General features: G+C 33.9%; 1 protein-coding gene across 2 annotated transcripts in view; it reads left to right on the forward strand.

Moving 5' to 3' along the window:
- LOC149580475 (putative L-cysteine desulfhydrase 1) overlaps window positions 1-24904 on the forward strand; it is a 52514-nt gene that overhangs the window by 21862 nt on the left and 5748 nt on the right. For both annotated transcript variants that reach the window (XM_089813869.1, XM_089813861.1), the window contains exon 2: window positions 318-1313. In XM_089813869.1, coding sequence (XP_089669995.1) covers window positions 318-1313 — 996 coding nt within the window. The remainder of the gene's footprint in view (window positions 1-317; window positions 1314-24904) is intronic.

Raw genomic sequence — 24904 nt, forward strand, 5'->3', positions numbered from 1 at the left:
ATCGCCAATCCAATCCATAGATAGGTGGAGCATTTTTCCTTGGCAATTATCCTTAGTGTGTTATGCATGATCACCATGTGTTCTTTTACAGTTTGAACTGATCTCCCCATCTCTCCAATAAACTATTTCCTGTAGGAAAATTGATTAAATTTACAGCTTTCAGAAATTGTGGGTCAAATGGATTTTTGCCTAACAAGCGTGTTTTGATGTTTTCTAGAATTTGAGTTGAATCTGTTTATTAAATAGCAAAGGTTTTGAGAGAATTTAAAGGCAATAACCAATTACTGAATACTAGCTACTAAAGTAATCATTATCAGGTTGCTTGGGCATTCATGGAGAAGAAATTTCAAGAGGGCGATGTTGTACTGATGCTTCATTATGCCTATGGAGCTGTAAAGAAGGCAATCGATGCATATGCAGGTCGAGCTGGGGCCCGTATTATTGAAGCTGAATTGCCATTTCCAGTTGGATCTGTTGATGACATAATAGACAGTTTCAGAGCTGCTTTGGACAAAGGCAAGCGAAATGGAGGAAGGATTAGGCTTGCAGTTATAGATCATGTAAGTTCCATGCCCTCTGTTCTTATCCCTGTGAAAGAGCTTGTTAGGATATGTAGACAAGAAGGGGTGGACCAAGTTTTTGTAGATGGAGCCCATGCTATTGGAAATATAGATATTGATATTCAAGACATTGGTGCTGATTTTTATACCAGCAACTTGTCCAAGTGGTTTTTCTGCCCACCCTCTGTTGCATTTTTATACTGCAGGCATCCGACTCATTCAAATATTCACCACCCAATTGTTTCCCATGAATTTGGAAAAGGATTGCCTGCCGAATCTGCTTGGGTTGGCACTAGGGACTATAGTGCACAACTTTGTGTGCCTTCTGCTTTGGAGTTCACTAAAAAATTTCAGGGTGGAATTGAAGCTATAAGAAGAAAGAATCATGAAAGAGTTGTTGTGATGGGAGAAATGTTGGCTGAGGCATGGGGGACTCGGCTGGGAACTTCTCCAGATTTGGCCGCAGCGATGGTGATGGTTGCATTGCCAAACTGTTTGGAGATTTTTTCAGCACAAGATGCATTGGATTTGAGGACCCGTTTTAGGAAAGAGTTTGCGGTCGAGGTTCCCATTTATTACAGGGGACCGGAGAAAGATTTGCAATCGAACAGAAGGCCAAGTTTCAGAGCTTATGCAAGAATCTCCCATCAAATATATAATACCTTGGATGATTATCTGAAATTCAGAGATGCTATACTTCATCTTGTTGCAGAGGCTTTGAGAGTGCATGGAGGAGTCTGTTCAAAAAAATAGGTAAGCTCACTGCTACATTGAAATCACATTTTTTTTCTTGCCTCTTTTGTAAATACTGTCAACGAAGGTGGAACACTCTTTTCTAAGAGGACTTAGGGGTAAGAGATGTTCTTACAGGTACTTTCAATCAAGGCATTGAAAGCTAAGAAGCAAGTATTCATTAAAAGAAAATTTGAACTAAACTGAGGTTTCATGCTTAAGTAATTAACAATATATTTGTTTCTCGCATTGATTTCCCTTATCAGGCTTATTAGAACTTCTTTTTTCTTTTTTGTTCTTAATTATATCCATTGTTAAGTTATCTTTAAAGTTATTTCTATATCTCATTAGTATGCTGTACTTCTTTGAGCATTACATTTATTTGGAAATGAAAAATCCTGCAAATTGGAAAACAAAATCACACTGTTTTGCTTTACTTTCCCTAACTTTAATTGAATTCAATTTTCAATTCCTGACAGTCCTAAAACACAATTTCTATTCGAAGGAAGTTATTTGTAAAGTGCATGTTTTGGGTAATTACTTAAAGAAGAAAATACCATTTTCTGGTTTTTAATTTTATTTTAGAGTCTCCCCTCACACATATTTGTAAGTTTTATCTTTCTTGAGCCTCGTATCTTCAATATTTTTTTCCCTTTTCTCAGGAGGTTACAATGTTATGGACAAAAGCAGCTGGACTATGAAATGTCATCAGTTTCTGATATCATTATTTTGTTAACTGTCAAGGATTGCTTCGCTACTGTGCATGTTATCAGGGTTACCAAGTATTAATGAGATCCTGATTTCATTTTGCTTAATATTATAATATATTTCTAATATTTCTATATGTAATTTCAGAATACATGAGATTCAACCTCTCTTGACAACAATAATGATATATAGTTGCCGGGGATTAAATAAGGAAGCTAGATGAAGGTGACAGATCAAATTAAAATAGATTGAAAAATATAAGAGAGGCCATTATTAGATGAAGTTTGAGCAATAAACTAGAGTAAATGTGAAAGTGGGGAATTACAAGGTCTGTAGAAGATACCATCATAATGAAGGGCTTTCAACCAGAAATGAATGAATGTGAAAATGATGACCAGGGAAAGGATTAAAAACCCAAGAAAATGATTTTGTTTCATCCATAAATAGTAACCAATCCTGTAATGTCAAGAGAGAATAGTACATTGAGGTGAAGTGACACATTCCCAAGAGGAAAGTACGATGAAATATAAATCTACTCAATGGAGTATTGTTGATGTCAGTTTTGTACCACTACATAACATATAACAATTGAACACTTGATATGGGATATCAAACACTCAATTCCTCTCTTGAAAAGTTAATACTCATGAAGACATGAGAAAAACTTCAATGTTCCTTACACCTGTGGATACTAACTCAGTTATATTGATGTGATTTGCTGGTAATCACGTAGGTGGCCTTACGTTGTTCATTCAAGGATGACTTGGGTTTTTTGGATGATGGTGATGATTCTTTATGAGTGTCGGATGATGTTGATGGTGGTGATGATGGAGGCAATAATGCTCTAATGAATTTTACCTTCCTAACTTTCTTAGAATGAAATCCGACTACTCAACTACTAGCTATTTTACTCTTACTCTTATGAATGGAAAGATTAGTAGGATAGGGATCGAATCTAATGAAAGCTAACCAGTGGCTTTACCTCCATAGATGCAATGATTCAAGGGAAAAGGACTAGTTTATCACACAAGGCTTCCTAACAAGCCGCTAGGATGCTAGTGGTCTAGTTAATAAATCCCTATCAAACATCCACTAATATCACCATGCAACTATCCATCTACTCTTACTCTTAGCAACTTTCTCAAAATAAAATCTACTTTAACAACTTCAGAGGAAATCTAATTCAAACTATTTGGAAGCAGAAACCATGCAATAATACCAAATGTTATTTATCACTATGCAAGTCACAACAATGATAAAGAAAGGCAATTTTGGTATTATCTTAGCAACAATTTTCTCTGACTGTTTACAAATGAGAGCAAATGGCTTTATATAGAGGCCCAAAATTACAATAGATGGTAGAGATAAAGAGGCAAAATCAATGATCCAGATTGGATCCAAGAAACCCTAATTATGGTTGCCATGCCATCGGCCAATGAGAAGATGCCACCCCATCAATGGACCAATGAAAAAAAAAAAAAAAGTGGTAACCAATGAGAAGGTACCAAAATGATAGCCAATCAGAATCAGACACCTATCCTACCTAAGAGAAAGGAGAATTTGCCACTTGGGCTTACATCAAATGATCTTCTAATATAGTTCTACCCTTTTCTTTCATCTTTTTAGCCAAAGTGATGAACTTGGCTAGCTTTTCATTGACTTCCTTCATGGGAGGGCAAGGTGTATGTTTCATCTTGAGCTCAGTTGAATTCATCATGTTGCTTGTTGTTTGCAGTGTTTTCTTATGATCCTTCTCATGTTCTTTTGCGTATTTGATAAAGTCATTGAGGGAGGCAAGGGTGCCCAAATGTTTCTTCTTGATGGCAACTTTCCCCAACTCATCCAATCTCGATCCAAATTCTGTCTCATTGACATTCTCCTCTTTGATATCTTCAAAATCAAGCGCAGCCCCAATGTCGCTCATCATGGTTGAAAATGGAAGTGTCAACACCTGGGTTGTGTTGTGCAATCTCGCTCTATACCTCTTCAAGTATTCTCAATCGGATAGTCAAGGAAACAAACCAAGACTCCACCATACTCAATCCTCCTTCATCAATCAACTTGGCTCTTTCTAAATATTTCTCTGGTAGCTCAATGAATACCTATAGCCTGGGAATGGCTAAGTTCTTGACTAGAAAGAAATCGTTCCTCTCGCCTTCAAATATTCTGAATTTCCCTCTAATAGCCACCAATGACCTGAATGTCGAGACAAAGGAAGCCAAGAAATTTTGCCCATGTTGGATTGATCCAATCCTTGACTTCACGTAGCTGAGTTGATATCTTTTCTATGTTGCTCCCGTTGTCTTGACGAAGGGCTGCTTGGGGCAACTATTGGATAGGTGGGCGATCTCTCCAATACTTGTTCTCGCCCTCCAACTTTATGATCTTTTCATTTTCTTTTCTCGACCTTTCTCTGATAAAAATGATGCCTTCTTGGATCTCCTCACATTCCATGTCATCCATGATTCTTCCCAAGTTATGTTCTACTATCTTATATTCCTGAGCTACAATCTCATTCAATGTCTTGTTAACCGTTGGTATAACAATCTAAACTTTTTGGTGACCATCATTGTCACTCCTGATTACCTTTGCCACCATTTCTGCAATTTGTTTCTGGTTCTCGCTATCACCCTTTTCTACTAATCCATGGATGTCTTCAATTGTTTGGATAGTCACTACCTCGCCTCTTGGCATAAGCATTTGCCTTAACCATAGTGGTGCAGTGCATCTACCCAAATTTGGATTCAGTTCGACTAGCAAAGCATCACCAACGGCTTTAGGCACCTAGCTCATTTGCTCAATATCAATTGGCTGATCCTCTTCTTCAATAGTGACTGTCACGTCTTCTCCATGTTGGTTTTCCAAGAGAGGAAAGTACTTCGTGCTATTGCTATGACCACTTTATTTTGAATCAGAGCTCACCTCTACTGTGGCCCCTTGTCCACTTGTATTATCTTCTTGGCTTCTGGCCTTAATTATGCTCTCCCTTGATGGCACTACATTCTTTCTTTTTGCTAGAGGTTCCCGATGTTCTTTACTTTTTTCAACCTCCAAAATCCTCTTCTTGCTCTTAACTGTTCTTTGGTGCTAGCTGTTGCCTCCACCTTTCTATTTGACCAACTCCGCTGGACCTTCTTTTGGTTTCATCTTCTCATAAGTAAGGTGTACCCTTTGACTTTTTAATTTCCTCAACTTTCCATTATACCACAACTCGGTGTGCAAATCAACTACCCTTGTAACTACCTCCAAGGAAGGATCCTGATGATCGTTCCAATCCACTGGATTCAACTCTGTTCCCTCCACTGTATTATAATCTTCTCTCAACACATTTTCATCATCCTCCAATTGATCAGGAATATCAAGGCCTCTCCATTTGATTGCTCTCATCATGTTCACTGACAATCTTGAGAAAGCTAGCTTCCTCACGTGAAAGTCATCTCGTGCATTGGCCCAGAAATCTTCAATAGTAGGAACATGTCTAAATGTATTCTTGTGAGATTCCTTGATAAGACCATTGGGATCAAATCCTTGCCTTGCTCTATACCATGCTAGATGATACCATTCTAATTCTTTCTCCGCAGCTGCAAAGGCGATATGATTGGGACAACTATCATTGTCAACTCCAAATGAGAAGGTAATCCCTATCTCACCTTTAAGTTTCATCATTTTTTCATAATGCTCAAGTTGCCTAGCCAATTTCATCAAAACTACCTTGTCGGGTGGGTACCTTGGAAGTCTCTTGGGACATATTGTGCTTCCTGCTACTCTAATATATGTGAATTGTGGAAATTGGATGAACCGACTCCCATACTTCTTAACTTTTGCTTCTGCTTCTGATGAGAGCCTCTTGGCAGGTGTCCCTTGTAATATCCTTACTATTTTCATGGCAAAGGCATGACAAAACATCTTATAATCTTTGGTGTTGTGCAAATGAAGCTATGGATATCACTCGTGCACCAAACATTGCCCCGGCCCACTACCAATTACTCCTAAGGCCTTAAGTCCAAGATTTTCATACAATCTCACAATCAGATAGAAAAGATAGGACCCCATATAGAATTGCTTTTGATTTTGTATGATCCTAAGTTGCAATTCTAAATTCTCGCTTATAATCCTAGCCTAATCAAACTTCTCTTTCCATTTTCAATTTCATCAATAAAGAAGTACATCCAGTTTTTGAATTGCAATATACCTTGAGCTAAGCCCATGATCTGGCTGAGAAGCACAACGAGATCGCCATACTCTGATTTGAAATCTGACTTGGTGAGCTTTGATGACCTGGTAACTCCCTTCTTGCCTTCATATAACCAATTTTGTTTTAGATGAATGAAGTAAGCCTCCTAATTATCCTAAAATAACTTAGCTGCCCGATCCATCATTACCATTTCCATGCTTTTATACTGGAGAATATTAAATGCTTCATCGATCACTTGTTCACTGATATTGGCTAACACCCTCTTCCCTTCATAAAAAATAATGGACTTACTAACCAAATCAAATTGGGATGCACACTCCATTACCAATTCTGGACAAGGCAAGGTAGGAGGGAAGGCCGTTGCATGTACAATTCCACTTCTTTAAATCCTTTTTTTCCATGAGGGATTGTCCTTCCTTCAGTCTATCTTTTAACTGTATCATTTTTACTATACCGATATTGATATCACTATTTGCCTCACTTTCGAGAAGAAGGTGGTCTTAGGCATCATGTCTTCCTTGTATTTCTTGGTATTCATTCCCTTGGAGTTTTTGCTTGCACTAACATCTACCATCCTAAACACTTATTTCTGCCTCTTCATTCTTAGTGATATGGACTACCTTTATCAATCTTGAACTTTCTTTCTATCAATGGAATCTAGCTTATTTCTACCTTGCGAAGTCCTATCTCTACACTTATCAATCTCCAACCTTCAACCTAAGGATGAGACTACCACTTATTTTTGCCTCTTTGTTACCTTAGGATGGACTACACTTATATCTCCCAACTTCATTCCTAGGGTGGTTTAGCTTATTTCTACCTCACTAAGTGTCCTATCATGAAATTTACACTTATCTCTCCAAACTTCAACCTATCAATGGGACGATGAAGTGGTGGATGATGAATGCAAGAAGAACATAAGGGAAACGAAACCAAGCAAGAACAAGGAGTAAAATCCACTTTTAAACTAACCTTCAGCTCTAAAATGAATTTAATTTTACCTTAATTTTACATTTACTAATAGCTGGGCTCTCTTTGAATTTAGATTAGACCTTAAAAAATTCAAGCCTCCTTGCAAAAAAAATTAGAATTTCGATCTCATTGAAATTTCCCACACTTGCCCAAAAATCGGATCTTGGATCATGTACCTTCTACCAAATAAAACTTGTCCAGATTTGGTGCAAAATTCACAGCCCTTCGCAAGAAAATCAGACTCCACAAAAATCACTAAACAAAAGGAAAGCACTTAGGTCTGCCGCAACAAAATTGCCAAGGTCTGAAATTCGTTCAAGTTGGAGGAAGGAGAATGCCAAACACATGAAAATTTACCTCAAAGAAAATCACCTAGGGCAGAAAATTGCCTCCTTTTAGGAAAAATTTCCAATCATAGAAAATATTCAGGTCCGCTCCATCATTGCCAAGGTTGAAATCTGCCCTCCAAGAGAAATTGCCAAACACACAAAGCTGCCCTTCCTTAGAAAATCGCTAAAGCATGTGAAATCTACTCCTTCAAGAGAAAATCGCCAAGCACACAAAGCTGAGATGGGATGAGATAATGGGAGAGGAGGAAACCTCTTATACCACACTCCCTTTACTCTTTGAAGTTGGTCGACTAGCCCTATAGGAGAAGAAAATTAAATTGGTGTCTCATTAATGGCCCAACTTTAAATGCTATGCTAAAATTAATTTTTCCTATAGTGAAATTTGCACATTTAATTACCGGTTAGGACCAAAAATTGCAAAATAAAATTAAGAAAGCCTAGGAGATGTCAAAATTATCATTTAAAGGCATTTTAGCAATTAAAATATCATTAAAATCATCTCTAGCAAGCCAAAATTGATTTTCAATTTTAATTTACCAATTTCTTTCAACATTTAAAAATCTTCTAGGCCAATTTTAACCAATTTAATGCAAAATTTTGCAATTAAGCCCACCCTCAATTCTGCAATGCAATTTTAAATTTTTTTCGAAATAAATCATTTTCTCTAGCATTCAAAATTGATTTTTCTAATTTAATTTCACTCTCACAAAAGTTTTTCACCATAAATTAAAGATTTTTGAAACAATTAGATCTAAAAAAAAAAAAAAATCATTTTGAAAATGCTCAAGTCTATACAATTATATCCAATTTTCAAAATTTGTCTAAGTCCCAATTTTTTGCAAATTTATCCTGCCAAATATTGTTCTAACCATCAAAAATGTTATCTTTGAAATTTGCTTGGCCTAATAATAAAATTACAAGTTCTGGAAAATCAAGTTAAGGCCGAGTGAAGAAAGAAATCCAACCACATCCCTCCTAGCCCGAAGGCATCCAAAGCATAAAATTTCCAAATTAAAAACTTTTTGGACAACTCCGAAAAAAATTCGCTAAAGCAGTCTAGAAAAAAGGGGGTCCCCAAAATTTTGGGGCCATGATGTGAGAACCTCACAACAAGTACTTTCAAGATTTGATTGTGTATGTATTTTTTTATTATCATCAACATTTCAGATCACACTCTGTAATCCAACATCAAGATGCAAGAAAGTGCAAAATATGCAAAAAATATAATAAATCTATTATTTAATAACTGTAATAAGAATGAAATCAAATTCACTATGGTGGGCTTTTAAATATTGTTCAAAGGATGTCTCATTAAGACATACTTTCCACACCTTAATCAATAGATGAAAATCAGATGACTATCAATGCCTTATGTATTAATATAAAAGGATGAGAAATATTACGAAATTCTTACTGGTTTGCTCCCCGTCAGCCCTAGATTTGGGTATGATTTGTTTATGAGTTTGGATTTGGATTTTGTTCATCATAGGTTTGTGCAAGGTTCTGCATTTGGAGGCCAGATTTTTATAGGCTGGGATTTGCATATTTATAATTTTTGGATGAAAATATTTGCATTTAGTTCATGCTTAGTCTTTTCACTCCTTTGCTTTATAATTAAAGTTACTAGCAACTGCTAATGATCATGATCATAAATTACGAATTGGTTACAGTCAATATGTTGATATGTACAATGATTAACATGCTAACTATGTGGTACACAACCTCCCTACATTCCCCCACCCATGAGACCTATTATAGCATGAGATAACTATACAATCAAATATATAACTCAAACCTTTATAAGCTTCTATCAGAGTGCCTCTGATATTTGTCTGAATAATACACCATCGAAGTACAAAATTATTCCTAGAGAGTAACGCAACCTATTACTCTAATTTTCCACCCCTTATTTGATGGCAACCTTTGGGGTATACTGCACTTAAAAGACATTCAACTATCATTTGGGAAAAAAGATAGTTGAAATCAAAAGAGCATATGCAAAATTCAAAGTCATCATTCATTCCTTTAAAAGTTTCACTTGATGTAATTCTTGATTGGGTACAAGTTTAAAATATATTCTCTCCCTGTTCTGACCACCATATGAAATGGAAATTCTTCTAGATTTTACCACCATCCCAGGAATCTTTCATCTCTCATTGGTTTTTTATTTTGATACAACTACGTTTGATAGACAAAATGTCAAAAGAGAATATAAAGGGGTGGCTAGCAGATATTGTTGTCTAATCTTGTTGCTACCATTCTAAGCTCCCTCTCTGTGTTGCTAGTGATGTAATTAATTAGGTAGTCAACATTCTTTTGACATTCTTGGACTAGTAGTTAACCAATGACACATTTAGGGCATTGACATAGATATGGAATTCTTTATCCCAATCAAGGAATTAAAGGATAGGTGTGATCATTTTCATTTGCAGTACTCAACTACATCATTGTGTTCTTGTCAGAATCTCCAATAGCATTAACATCGTTTGTAGTTTCTACATTGCTGAATTTATGGGGCTTCAAATTTTCTACCTCCTTTATTTTATTTGGGTTAGTCTTGACTTTTTACTCTTGCGGAACATATTACATGTCCAGGGATGATGAGATCCAAAGTGAGCATCTCTTGGATTTAAGATCAGTGTTGTTTGTTAGGAGGACTGCATACATTCCACCAACACCTTGAAATAAGACTGCTCCTTACCATGTGATTAATGGTCATTTATGTAACATACCATTTTTACTATGTTGAAAAGCAATGAGGAGATGATGTCTCCATACACTGCTATGATAAGGAGTCCAGGAGGGCCTAGCAAGAGAACAAGGCAAAATATGAGAAAAAATATTGCTGATGCTCTTGAGGTTCCCATTTCTGCCACGATTGATATTATCAAGGCTACTACTGAAGCTAGTAAGGAGGTTGAGAAGAGCATCAAGGATCTGGTGTAGGTGTTGGTTATGGTTGTTGGTATGCTAGTTGCTGATCCAGGTGTTGTTGCTGGTTTTTGTTTTTTAATATTTTTTTTCAGCTTTCTGTTTAAAACTTTTAGGTTCCAAGTCTTTGTAAAACCTTGGGGTGTTTGGTTAAAACTTTCGGTTTTAGGTCCTTGTAAAACCTAGTTTTTTCTATTTTTGCTTTACTCTAGGTTTCAGGTCCTTGTAAAATCTGGTCAGTTCTTAACGCTGATCTTTTTCTTTTGTTAAAAGGTTTCTAGTCCCTTCAAGACCTATTTTTACCTTAATCTAAAACATACTATTTTTACTATGCTAAAAAAAAGAACATATTCTAAAACTACAACCAAATATCATAATGGAAGGACATAAGTAATTTAGAAACAAAACATTGAAACTACATTAAATAACGATTACATCCATTTCATATGAAAAGCAACTGAATTAACTTCCATAATAGAATTTGACAGTTGCAATGGATTTAACTATATTTACATCTATACATTTCAAAGTAAAAATAAAGGTACATGCAAGTAAAAGATTTATAATTCATACATGAACTAAAATAATTGTCGACAAGTTGTGCAAGCCTCAACACCTGGTAAAGAGGAGAAGCACTAACACAGGCTTAACCTCCCAACCATGGACCTTAACATATCCCCACACAATCTCTTACGAGAAAGGCCCTCCCTACCCTAGGTTAGGCTTGGGGCACCATAGTCCTGCTATCCTGAGTATACTGGTGTTAGAGTGTCGGTTAAGTAGCAGACAAGGTTGAGGAATTCATCTTTCAACCTTCCCTCTATTAGCTAGCACTCCTGACCTCTAGTGATGATTTGTGGCAAGCATGCCTCTAACCTACCTTGGCCAAGGATTTAGATGGACATAAACCAACCCAATCACTACTGCTCAACTTGACAACCGATTATATCTTGGAAAACCATGAGCTTACTTAGTCTTAAGAAATTTCTATCTTGTTGTGTTCATATAGTAAAAGATAATGATTAATAGTTTTTATTTCTTACACTATATCTTTCCTCTTCACTCATTTATACTTGGCTCTACCAGCCTTGGATGCATCCTAGGAGACTTCTAGTATGTATCAAGTTTCATAGAAATCAGAAACAATACTTTAGGCTATTAAAATTGGCCTCATATAGTGAAAGAATATTATGCATTATTATTTATTGAGAATTTCTTCCTCAAGCGATTATAGTAGCTCCATTCCTATGGGCAGATACTCAAAATGCATAGATGTGAACTTTCCATTTATAAAGAAAGAGCAGGGCCAATGCTTCTCGCATTTAAAATTGTAACATCTAGTTTTCCTGAGTCTAAATTAACATCTATCATACTCAAGGAATATAGTTACTACTTTGTTTCATAGAAAGACAGTTATATCATTCATGTTCATGTCAATAAGATTTACCATTAAAAACAATTATACAAAATTTCTTAACTAAAATCTTGAATTACCATCAAATGAAATTACTACAGAAACTGAGAAACCACATACCTCGTATAAAAGAATAGTTCGATCTTCAATGTGTGGCTCAATTAAAATGGAAGGCTTGACTATACAACTTCCTATAGTTACAAGAATCCATATGATTTCCAATCTTAAAATTGACTTAAATCCCCAAGGTAATAAATCAATTAAAAAGAGAAGAGGAAATGATTAAAATGAAAAGATTATAAAATAGTTCCAAATGCCAAAATATTAAATTGATTTCCAACCCAAGATGATCATTTGTATACCAAATATTAAATTGACTAAGAAGAAAGAAAAGAATAAGAAGTTGGAAAGAATTGGAAGATTAAAATTTGAAGATTATAATAATACAATTATTATAATTTGATCATTATTATAATGTACAACTATTAAATTATTAAATAATAATGGTGCCAAATCATTTGATTATATTTAAATGAACATTTATAAACAATTATTAAAAGTACTACAACAAAAGATAATTTAAAATCCTTTAATATACGTTTAATATTTTATCTCAATTATTTTAATTAAATTATTAAATAACTCATGCATGTTCCATAGATGTATTCTAGCTAGGTCATTTAACCATCTGCCTAGTGATGGTGATGCCCTGCCTAATTCTTTTTTGACAATGCTTTCACCCCTTTTGGCATGCTCCCTGCAAGGAATTTCTCCGTAATTAATTTATAAATTTATATACTCATAAATAATCATAACAATTAACCTTTCATCCTAATTCCATGAATTCGTGATTAACGATCAACTAACATGTCATCTGCACTTGAAACCATAACAACCAACTAACTTACCATTTCACCAGATTATATCAAATTAAACTACCAACTGACTTCATGTAAACCTCAAAGGCTATATTTCAAGCTAGGTCAAAAATTGGGATGTAACATACCATTCCCCTTGTGGTTCATCATCCTCGATGACCTCTGCAGTTTAGACACTAAACGAATATTCCAAATACAAGATATATATATATATATATATATATATATATATAAAACATTGTGATATCATTTCTTTTCTCAATTGGGTCAGAATGAAAATCATAATCGAAACTCAAGATCCATTTTTACTTTACAGTTTCTGGAAAGATACTTGCATGGTAACATAAAATTGAACACCCACTCACCTGAGTTCACTTTACCATAACGGTGGTCATCTCAACATCGGTTGAGTTGATTTTGTTTCATATTCCTATCATACTTATGTAGACACTCATCATATCATTAGTTTGATTCCATATTGATATCTTTATTTACAAGGTTCAATGATTGAAAGTAAGATAAGTATTCAAAATTGAAATTCTTCAACCAGCAAGTTCTAGATCATAATTTAAGTTACTCATACATACCATCTGGCATATGGCCCTCATTAATGGATAGATCTTCCTTACAAACTTACAGATTGCCTGTAATAGGTTAGTGAATCCATGTTTTTCCATTGCAACCTTGGCCTTCAAACCCATTATTTCATTAGAATAATCATTTCATGATAGGATATCTCCAAAACAATATACAATAGCTCAATATGTAAAGTCAACATCGCATGTGTATTATACATGTATAACAATGTGTCAAGGGGTAAAAACATGTTATACTATGCAAGATCATCATAAATCTGATCAAGATCATAGGCATCATAAACAATTCATAAGATTCTCATCATTCATTTGTAAATACTTGAAAATTCATTTTTCCCATTTCTATAATTCAGGCTTCCATGCCCATATCATCAAAAGTTTACATCTGTAAACAAGCATTGATAGTTCCAACTCCTTACTGGAGCACATAATGATCTTTTCATTTAACCAACATCAGAAAGGATCATGGTTCACAATTTTTGTTTTCATTCAATTCAAGTTCAAATAGGTAACAATTTATTTCTGTCATTAATTTGGGTTGACAAACTCGCTCATGATAAATTTAAATAACATTTTATCAAGATTATAAACTGTATTTGGATTGTGCAAGTCTAGGCATCGGGACCCTTTTTAATCTTCTCATTCTCGACAAAGAATGGCTCTCCCACCAAGGATAAGGCATATGTAACATTTTTGTCCTGCCATCTGAGTAATCAGGTGGGTTGAAGTCCCAATAGTTACTTGAAAAAATAATTGAAGCATCTGGACAATCAACAAGATCAATTGTTTCGACAAATCTGCCTAATTCCACCCTTGCCAAGGTTTTCAAAATTTGGGTCGTCAAACCCGATCTCTACCACTCAGCTTGCCAGTCCTTTTATCTTTTTAATTGTTTATACATTTATCCACTTTATATCATTTCAGCCTTCTTAGCTATTCTGAATGATTTTCTAATGTGTTTTTGCAGTTTGGGTTGCAATATCTGGAATATATGCAAAAATAAATCTTTTTCAACATGTATGTTTTCAGTTTCTCAAAAATAGTGTTGGACCCAAGGTTCCAGCATTGAACCCAGCGCTCTAATACCATATGTAACATCTGGTTTTCCAGGGTCTAAATCAACATCTATCTACTCAAGGAATATAGTTACTACTTCATTTTATAGAAAGATGGTTATATCATTCATGTTCGTGTGAATAAGATTTACTGTTAAAAATAGTTATACAAAATTTCTTAACTAAAAGCTTGAATTACCGTCAAATGAAATTAGTACAGAAATTGAAAAATCACATACCTCAGAAAACTAAGTTCAAATCAAACTAGGGATGCTTCTGCAACCACCTGGGTTAGTCTAGAAATACACTATAACAATTTCATATGATAACTATCATCTAAAAACCAATATCTTAAAATCAAATTAAATACTTCTATTATTTTTAATTAGGGTATCACATACCACTGTATCAATTAGGACATTGTTTACCTTCAGTTCATTTAGGGCTTTTGATACCGCTATCTCACTTAGGGCTTCCAATACCACAGATTCATTTTAGGGCTTCTATGACCACGGATTCACTTTAGGGCTTCACAAATTTTTCTTATTTGGAAAAATTGTAAACTATTTCAAGTTCAGTCAATCTCCAATGGATATTCCAGGCTCATAGCTGGCTCAGTAATAGGGTGGAGAACATGCATATATCCTTGCCTTGGCTATAGACTCAACATTTCTTAAACATGAATATCATTTCGGTATACTGGATTATGGTACAGATTCAGTGAATAAAGGTACAAGAAAAAAACAACATAAGCATTACATGAATCCTACTTACTTTGATGCCAATATTTTCCTTTCTCCCTATTCCACAACCTATAGCAAGGTTGAGATGGTAAAACTAGTGACAAATTGTGTGCAGAAAAAGCTTCGAATTCTAGACCTTGTAATACTAAGAACTTATGATAACAGGTATTGACACGGAGGAAGAATAAAAGAATAGTTCGATCTTGAATGTGTGGCTCAATTAAAATGGAAGGCTTGACTATATAGCTTCCTATGGTTACAAGAACACATACGATTTCCAATCTTAAAATCGACTTAAATCCCCAAGGTAATAAATCAATTAAAAAGAGAAGAGGAAACAATTAAAATGAAAAGATTATAAAATAGTTCCAAATGCCAAAATATTAAATTGATTTCCAACCCAAGATGATCATTCAGATACCAAATATTAAATTGACTAAGAAGAAAGAAAAGAATAAAAAGTTGGAAAGAATTGGAAGATTATAATTCAAAGATTATAATAATACAATTATTATAATTTGATCATTATTATAATGTACAACTATTAAATTATTAATTAATAGTGGTGCCAAATCATTTGATTATATTTAAATGAACATTTATAAATAATTATTAAAAGTACTACAACAAAAGATAATTTAAAATCCTTTAATATACGTTTAATATTTTATCCCAATTATTTTAATTAAATTATTAAATAACTCATGCAAGTTTCGTAGATTTATTCTAGCTAGGTCCTTTACCCGTCTACCCAGTGATGGTGATGTCCTACCTAATTCTTTTCTGACAATGCTTTCACCCCTTTTGGCATGCTCCCTGCAAGGAATTTCTTCGTAATTAAATTATAAATTTGGATACTCATAAATAATCATAACAGTTAACCTTTCATCCTAATTCCATGAATTCAAGATTAACGATCAACAAACATGTCATCTGCACTTGAAATCATAACAACCAACTAACTTACCATTTTTCCAAATTATATCAAATTAAACTACCAACTGACTTCATGTAAACCTCAAATGCTATATTTCAAGCTAGGTCAAAAATTGGGATGTAACATACCATTCCCTTTTTGGTTCATCGTCATTGATCAACTGAACATTATAAAGGAGTATTTTAAAATTGGAATGTAAAGTACCATTCCCCTTGTGGTTCATCATCCTTGATGACCTCTACAGTTTAGACACTAAAAGAATATTCCAAATACAAGATATATATATATATATATATATAACATTGTGATATTATTTCTTTTCTCAATTGGGTCAGAATGAAAATCATAATCGAAACTCAAGATCCATTTTTACTTTATAGTTCCCGGAAAGATACTTGCATGGTAACATAAAATTGAACACCCACTCACCTGAGTTCACTTTACCATAACGGTGGTCATCTCAGCATCGGTTGAGTTGATTTTGTTTCATATTCCTGTCATACTTATGTAGACACTCACCATATCATTAGTTTGATTCCATAGTGATATCTTTATTTACAAGGTTCAATGACTGAAAGTAAGATAAGTATTCAAAATTGAAATTCTTCAACCAACAAGTTCTAGATCATAATTTAAATTACTCATACATACCATCTAGCATATGTCCCTCATTAATGGATAGATCTTCCTTGCAAACTTACAGATTACCTATAATAGGTTAGTGAATCCATGTTTTTCCATTCCAACCTTGGCCTTCAAGCCCATTATTTCATTAGAATAATCATTTCATGATAGGATATCTCCAAAACAATATACAATAGCTCAATATGTAAAGTCAACATCGCATGTGTATTATACATGTATAACAATGTGTCAAGGGGTAAAACCATGATATACTATACAAGATCTTCATAAATCTAATCAAGATCATAAGCATCTGAAACAATTCATAAGATTCTCATCATTCATTTGCAAATACTTGGAAATTCATTTTTCCCATTTCTGTAATTTAGGCTTCCATGCCCATCTCCTCAAAAGTTTACATTTGTAAACAAGCATTGATAGTTCCAACTCCTTACTGGAGCACATAATGATCTTGTTGTTTAACCAACATCATAAAGGATCATGGTTCACAGTTTTTGTTTTCATTTAGTTCAAGTTCAAATAGGTAACAATTTATTTCTATCATTAATTTGGGTCGACAAACTCGCTCATGATAGATTTAGATAACATTTTATCAAGATTATAAACTGTATTTGGATTGCACAAGTCTAGGCATCGAGACCCTTTTTAATCTTCTCATTCTCGACAAAGTATGGCCCTCCCACCAATGGTAAGGCATATGTAACATTTTGGTCCTGCCATCTAAGAAATCAGGTGGGTTGAAGTCCCAATAGTTATTCGAGAAAATAACTGAAGTGTTTGGACAATCAACAAGATCAATTGTTCTGGCAAATCTACCTAATTCTACCTTGGCCAAGGATTTCAAAATTTGGGTTGTCAAACCCGATCTCCACCACTCAACTTGCCAATCCTTTTATCTTTTTAATTGTTTATACATTTGTCCGCTTTATATCATTTCAGCCTTCCTAGCTATTCTGAATGATTTTCCAACGTGTTTTTCTAGTTTTGATTGCAATATCCGGATATGCAAAAAAAAATCTTTTTCAACATTTATGTTTTCAGTTTCTCAGAAATAGTGTTGGACCCAAGGTTTCAGCGTTGAACCCAACGCTCTGATACCATATGTAACATTCGATTTTTCTGGGTCTAAATTAACATCTATCATACTCGAGGAATACAATTACTACTTCGTTTCATAAAAAGACAATTATATCATTCATGTTCATGTGAATAAGATTCACCATTAAAAACAATTATACAAAATTTCTTAACTAAAAACTTGAATTACCATCAAATGAAATTACTAGAGAAATTGAAAAACCACATACCTTGAAAAATTAAGTTCGAATAAAACTAGGGATGCTTCTACAACCACTCGGGTTAGTCTAGAAATACACTATAATAATTTCATATGACAACTATCATCTAAAATCTGTTATCTTAAAATCAAATTAAATACATCTTTTATTTTAAATTAGGGCATCACATACCATTGTATCAATTAGGGCATTGTTTACCTTCAGTTCATTTAGGGCTTCTGATACCGCTATCTCACTTAGGGCTTCCAATACCACAGATTTATTTTAGGGCTTTCGTGACTATGGATTCACTTTAGGGCTTCACAACTTTTTCTTATTTGGAAAAATGTCAAACTATTTCAAGTTTAGTGAATCTCCAATGGATATTCCAGGCTCATAGCCGGCTTAGTAATAGGGTGGAGAACATGCATATATCCTTGCCTTGGCTAGAGACTCAACATTTCTTAAACATGAATATCATTTCGATGTACTGGATTATGGTACAAATTCAGGGAATAAAGGTACAAGAACAAAACAACATAAGCCTTACGTGACTCCTTCTTACTTTGATGCTGGTATTTGCCTTTCTCCCTATTCCACAACTTTCGGCAAGGTTGAGATAGTAAAACTAGTGATAGATTGTGTGTAGGAAAAGCTTCGAATTCCAAACCTTGTAATACTAAGAACTTCCGATAACAGGTATTGACACAGAGGAAGAATAAAAGAATAGTTTGATCTTGAATGTGTGGCTAAATTAAAATGGAAGGCTTGACTATACAACTTCCTACAGTTACAAGAACCCATACGATTTCCAATCTTAAAATCAACTTAAATCCCCAAGGTAATAAATCAATTAAAAAGAAAAGAGGAAATGATTAAAATGAAAAGATTATAAAATAGTTCCAAATGCCAAAATATTAAATTGATTTCCAACCCAAGATGATCATTTGAATACCAAATATCAAATTGACTAAGAAGAAAGAAAAGAATAAGAAGTTGGAAAGAATTGGAAGATTAAAATTTGAAGATTATAATAATACAATTATTATAATTCGATCATTATTATAATCTACAACTATTAAATTATTAAATAATAATAGTGCCAAATCATTTGATTATATTTAAATGAACATTTATAAACAATTATTAAAAGTATTATGATAAAAGATAATTTAAAATCCTTTAATATACATTTAATATTTTATCCCAATTATTTTAATTAGATTATTAAATAACTCATGCAACTTCCAATCGATGTATTCTGGCTAAGTCCTTTACCCGTCTACCTAGTGATGGTGATGCCCTGCCTAATTCTTTTCTGACAATGCTTTCACCCCTTTCGGCATGCTCCCTGCAAGGAATTTCTCCATAGTTAAATTATGAATTTATATACTCATAAATAATCATAACAATTAACCTTTCATCCTAATTCCATGAATTCGTGATTAACGATCAACTAATATGTCATCTGTACTTGAAATCATAACAACCAACTAACTTACCATTTCACCAGATTATATCAAATTAAACTGCCAACTGACTTCATATAAAATTGAATGGCTATATTTCAAGCCAGGTCAAAAATTGGGATGTAATAAAAATTGAGCATATGAACATGAGACTATGTCAAACATATAGAAAAGAGAAGAACCAATGCTTCTCATATATGAAATCAAGCATATGAACAAGATACTATGTCAAATATATAAAAGAGAGTAGAACCGATGCGTCTCATATATGAAATCAAGCATATGAACAAGATACTAAGTCATTTGTGTGTGACACGAAATAAGAAGGGAGTTTTGCAATGTTAAAAGGCATAGCATAAAATGAGAGTAGTATGTGAAATGTTCATGACCAGAGAATGGTTAACAAATGCAATTGCTGAATTGATCCTACTCTGTACGCTTGTGACTTTTTCCTGTTCGGCTCAACACTATAGAGTGATGTGGTACTACAATCTAAGTTTCAGGTGGAAGGATGGGAAAAATTACTTGATTTGGAGAAAAATGGCAGAACAAGAATGAGACAAGATCATGCGATTGAATGATCCTTCAACCCAAGGAAGGGAGATATAGTCTCCCGCTTGCTTACAATAAGGAGCTTGATATCGGTTACAAGAACTCCAATATCAAATTTAAAAAGCAGGTGCTGATAGGAAGGGTGGCAACGCTCACCGTTTGGAGTCATGTTAAAACATAAAGATTATATTTTACCAAAATTTAAATCAAATGCATTTATGTATATTTATATATGTACATATATAAATATAATGTCATCATGCTATTCAACTCTATCTATATTTGTACATACATATATACATATATCTATATGCGTGTGTAATTTTTGATAGTATGCATAACTATCATTATATTCTCTCTAGATATGCACGCATATATATGTATGTATGTATGTATGTATGTATAGGTGCAATTCTTAGATATTATCAAAGTATCGTGGTGGCATCACACACACACACACACATATACATATATGTAAAATTAATAATGTTGATCACTTCCATAGTCTCAAAATAAGAGAGAGAGGTAATAGTTCTTTTCATGATATTAAATGTTTAATATTTCTCTTATTATAAACAAGGACGCATAGCATCTGGTTCTTGTGTATATAGTATTTGAGTAGATAGTTATCTACTTGAAGTACTTAAAGTATATATGTAATTAAACATTGAATATAATATTTTTTTGAAGTACTCAAACAATGATTTTAAGTATTATTTTGCATACAATATAATATTTTAAATCTACAATTATTTGATGGTAGAAAATATTTTTTTAAGCAATGACATGATATTTGATAAGTATATCATATAGTTTAAAAAATAGTTATTATATGATATCTGAAAATTATATTATATTGTTTATAAAATAGTTATTAGATAAATAATATTTTCTTATAAGGACATATAACATTTGAGGGTGTCAAATTTAGAAACGATAACTCCAAATTGAAAAATGGCGAATTTCTATAGACTAGCGAATAGAGTAGCCTAGACTTTACAAAGAAACAAAAGGAAAAACCCTAGGTGGAAGCATTCACATGGCAATTTTCCACTAGTCACTACTAATGATTAGAACAAGAAATGGTATCAAGCACTCATCCATCCATAGTTTGCAGGATCTGAAATTTTCCATAAACATTGCAAACAGTTTCTCCATCTTGGAGATTTCTGAGGAAAAACATCAACGCCAACAGACGACTCAGGGGCCATGAATTTGCTCAAATTCTAATAGAAATTAGGATATTGAATTGCAAACCAGTCTTCCAAGTAACCTTAAACCTCGCTCGATTTTTACTATTGAAAGCTTAGACAACCAATTTAGGGTTTACAATTTAACAAAATATGCCCAGCCACATTTCGGTGTTTAGCTTGTAAAATCAGTAAGTGGAGAAACCTCTCCCCTTGCTTCAATCCACTCAGACAGACCAAAACTGCTGCCTTCAATAGGTAAAAAACCATTGCCTTCGTATATCCCTCTGCATCGTTGTCCCTTAACATTTGTCTCTCCACCACCCAGTCCTAGGGTTTCCCAAAATTCTCAGTCCCATGATACTCCTGAAGATATCTCGATTTTTGTTTCTAGTAAAGAAATGGAAGAAACCTAGAATGAATGCCAAAAGGGAGGAATTTTTGCGATCTAGAATGGCCCCCTGAAAGACTTCCCTCTTCTCTTCGATTGACTTGAAGCTAACTGTGACGAATAGGTAAGTATTTTTCATTACTCAGACATGATTCTCTTTCTACAATGCTTAGAGGAATCTATAAAGAAATAATTTATTTTAGTCTCTGAATGTTTCTTTAAGGGACATGCTGTAAAATTTATAGAATGGTCTCATGATTTTAAGGTTGATAAGCTAGATTTTATGATTCCAACTTGGTTCAACATCCCATCTCTACCACCAGAGCTTCTTCAAATAGAAAATCTTAGGTGTATAGGTTCTGCCATGGGAGAACTTATGGGTATTGCTTCTTCATACCTATGTTGTAACAATGTTAAATTGCTTATCAAAACAAACTTTACACAAGCTACACAAATACACAAGAAAGTCATAACTAACAAAGCTACTTATGAACTAGCAATGCATATATATGAAGGTAGAATATCAGAGATCATAAGATTAGATGATAACAGAAGGATTATATTCAAAACTATATCTCTCACATCAAATTTTGATAGCAAATTCCCATGGTTAAGAATATTGAAGAAAAGAAGGAATCGGAGATTAACAAAATAATATGAGGAGGAATCCTCTCAGAAGGAGTTTGAATTTAAAATAGAGCCTTTCTATACAAAAGAAGTAGTAAATAGTTGGGCAGAGGATAGTTCAGCAGACAAAAGGAAGCTAAAATCAGTAATTGTGGTTAACCAAAAAGAGAACCCATATTCAACAAAGGATTTACAGTATAACAAGAAGCAAAAATCTAATGGTAAGAAAAAGTCTTTGAAAAATAACAAGGGATCAAACAATGATGGTGATAGAGAGGAGCAACGCACAAAGGAACAATAAACACATAAGGAAAAGGAAAATGAAACATCTACGTGCACCAAAATAAAACAAAAGGAAACATAGATCACTCTCATTGACAGAGACACAGAGGTTGCTCTAAAACACATATGCGAAGATGACAAACACAAAGGGATTTCATATATTCAACAAGCAGAAAATAGAAAGGATGCTCAAGAGGGCAAGATAGAGGAAATGGAGAACATTATGTTATTTAATACTACTAGGGAAACTAATGAGGCAATTAAAATGCAGGAAGGCATGGATCAGAGAGTACAGGGCCAGCCTCAAGAGTCAGATTCCATTATAGAATCTCTGGTCACTAAAAACAAAATTTAGCAAACCCCATCTACCACAATTAGCTCACCATTTACACCAACTAGCAAGCAATAGAACAGGGAAACAAAGAGAGCAGATAAGATGCCAGTTAAAGAGTTTTAGGACTTCTCGAACAAGGATAGTATTTGGGATCTAGCATTGGAATATGGAAGCATATCAAAATCAGAATAAATTAGCCTAAATCATTTAACGAATGATTTAATCCAAGTGTTCTATACTAAAAATATTGATAAGAGCATGGATATGCAGATGGAAGAACTCATTTAGAGAATCCTCAAAATAGGGGGGGATAATTACACTTGTGAAGACCTAAGGAAAGATTTATTAAAGATTGAATATGAGGACAATGATCTAAGACAATCCCAAATGACAGAGCTAGGTTCACTCATGATGCAAAAAGAAAATGAAATTTGCAATGGCAGCAAGATGGAAGCAGATATAGAACTAGAGAAGCAGGCTGGTCTTTTGAATTAGTTCCTAAAAGAATTTGAAAATGAAGAAAATGAAAAGAACACTGTTGACAATAGCTCCACTGTGCAGAAGGTAGAATCTAATCTAGATCAACTGGGTATTCATATGAATCAAGAAGGACTAAAATCTCCTATTTGTGGCAAAACTAAGAGAGGAAGAAGATCATTAAAGGAACTTAGGGAAGAAAATGGACATAGCAGAGAGTAGCAAAAGATAGACTAGATATTTAATAATGGGAAGGGGAAGTGCCTTCCTGAATAGGTATGAAGATAACTACATGGAATGCTAGGGGTCTTAATGCCCCTAGCAAAAAGAGGTTATTAAAACATAACCTCAAAGCCTTTGAGTCTAATATTGTTTTAATTCAGGAAACTAAATTAGATAAATTAAAATAGGTAAATTAGATAAGATGCTTGGATTGTGGAAGTCTGTATTTCAAGAATCAATAGGGGCTTCAGGGGGCCTAGGGATTCTTTGGGATCCTAGAAAGGTCTGTATAAACATATTAAATATTAGTAACTATTGGATTAACGACAGTGTACAAAGCTTAAAATTAGATCTTAAATTTATCCTTATTAATGTTTATGGCCCAATCAGCTGTTTCGATAACAAAATAGCCTAGAAAGAAATTAGCCTATTTATGAACAACCTTAAGGGTAGTTTGTTTGTATTAGGATGTGACTTTCACACAATTTTAAATATCAATGAAAAGATAGGTGGTATTCAACAACTATCAGAAGCATCCAAAGATTTCCAAGATTGTTGTCTTTGGCATAATCTAATATATATCCCAACAAGCAATGGGATTTATACTTGGAGCAATAGGAGAAAAGGCTTCGCATATATTGCCAAAAAACTTGATAGGTTCTTGATCAAAGGTAATTTGGATATGAATAATCTGAATATTTTATCCTTAATTTTAGCTATTTCTAGATCTTATCACTTTCCAGTCAGATTTGAATTTATCAAGCCTCACAAGCCTGCCAAGAACCCATTTAAATGTGAGAAAATGTGGCTCTTAGACCCAAAATTCATTAATAGTATTACATAATGGTGGGCTTAGGACAGTTTTGAAGGCTCAAAGATGTTTGTCTTTGTCTCCAAAATGAAAATGCTCAAAGAACGAATACTTAGATGGAATAAGGAACAATTCAATAACATCTTCAAAGTAAAATTAGACATAGAAAAGTAGTTGAAAAACTTAAACTCAGAAGTAATCAGGGATGGTATGAACAATGACAGTTATCTTTTAGAAAAAGACTTATTAGCAAAGCAAGAAGATATATTAACCAAAGAAGAGTTGTTCTGGCGATAAAAATCAAGAGAGAGGTGGCTCACTGAAGGGGACCAAAATACAAAATTCTTTCACAACTCTACCTTATATAATAGATCAAAGAGCAAAATAAATTTTGTCAAAAATCACTTGGGTATTCTAATTGACAACCCAAGTGAAATTGCAAACACCTTTTTCAAGTACTTTTAGAACATTCTAAACAATTATGAAGGCTCGAATGGAACAACACAAGCAAATCTTCTCAAAGTAATTCCCAAAATCGTCACATCTGAAGATAATA

This window comes from Cupressus sempervirens, chromosome 1 (genome assembly GCF_028749045.1).
Source record: "Cupressus sempervirens isolate cs-2001-9-10 chromosome 1, ASM2874904v1, whole genome shotgun sequence".
NCBI classification, from domain to species: domain Eukaryota; kingdom Viridiplantae; phylum Streptophyta; class Pinopsida; order Cupressales; family Cupressaceae; genus Cupressus; species Cupressus sempervirens.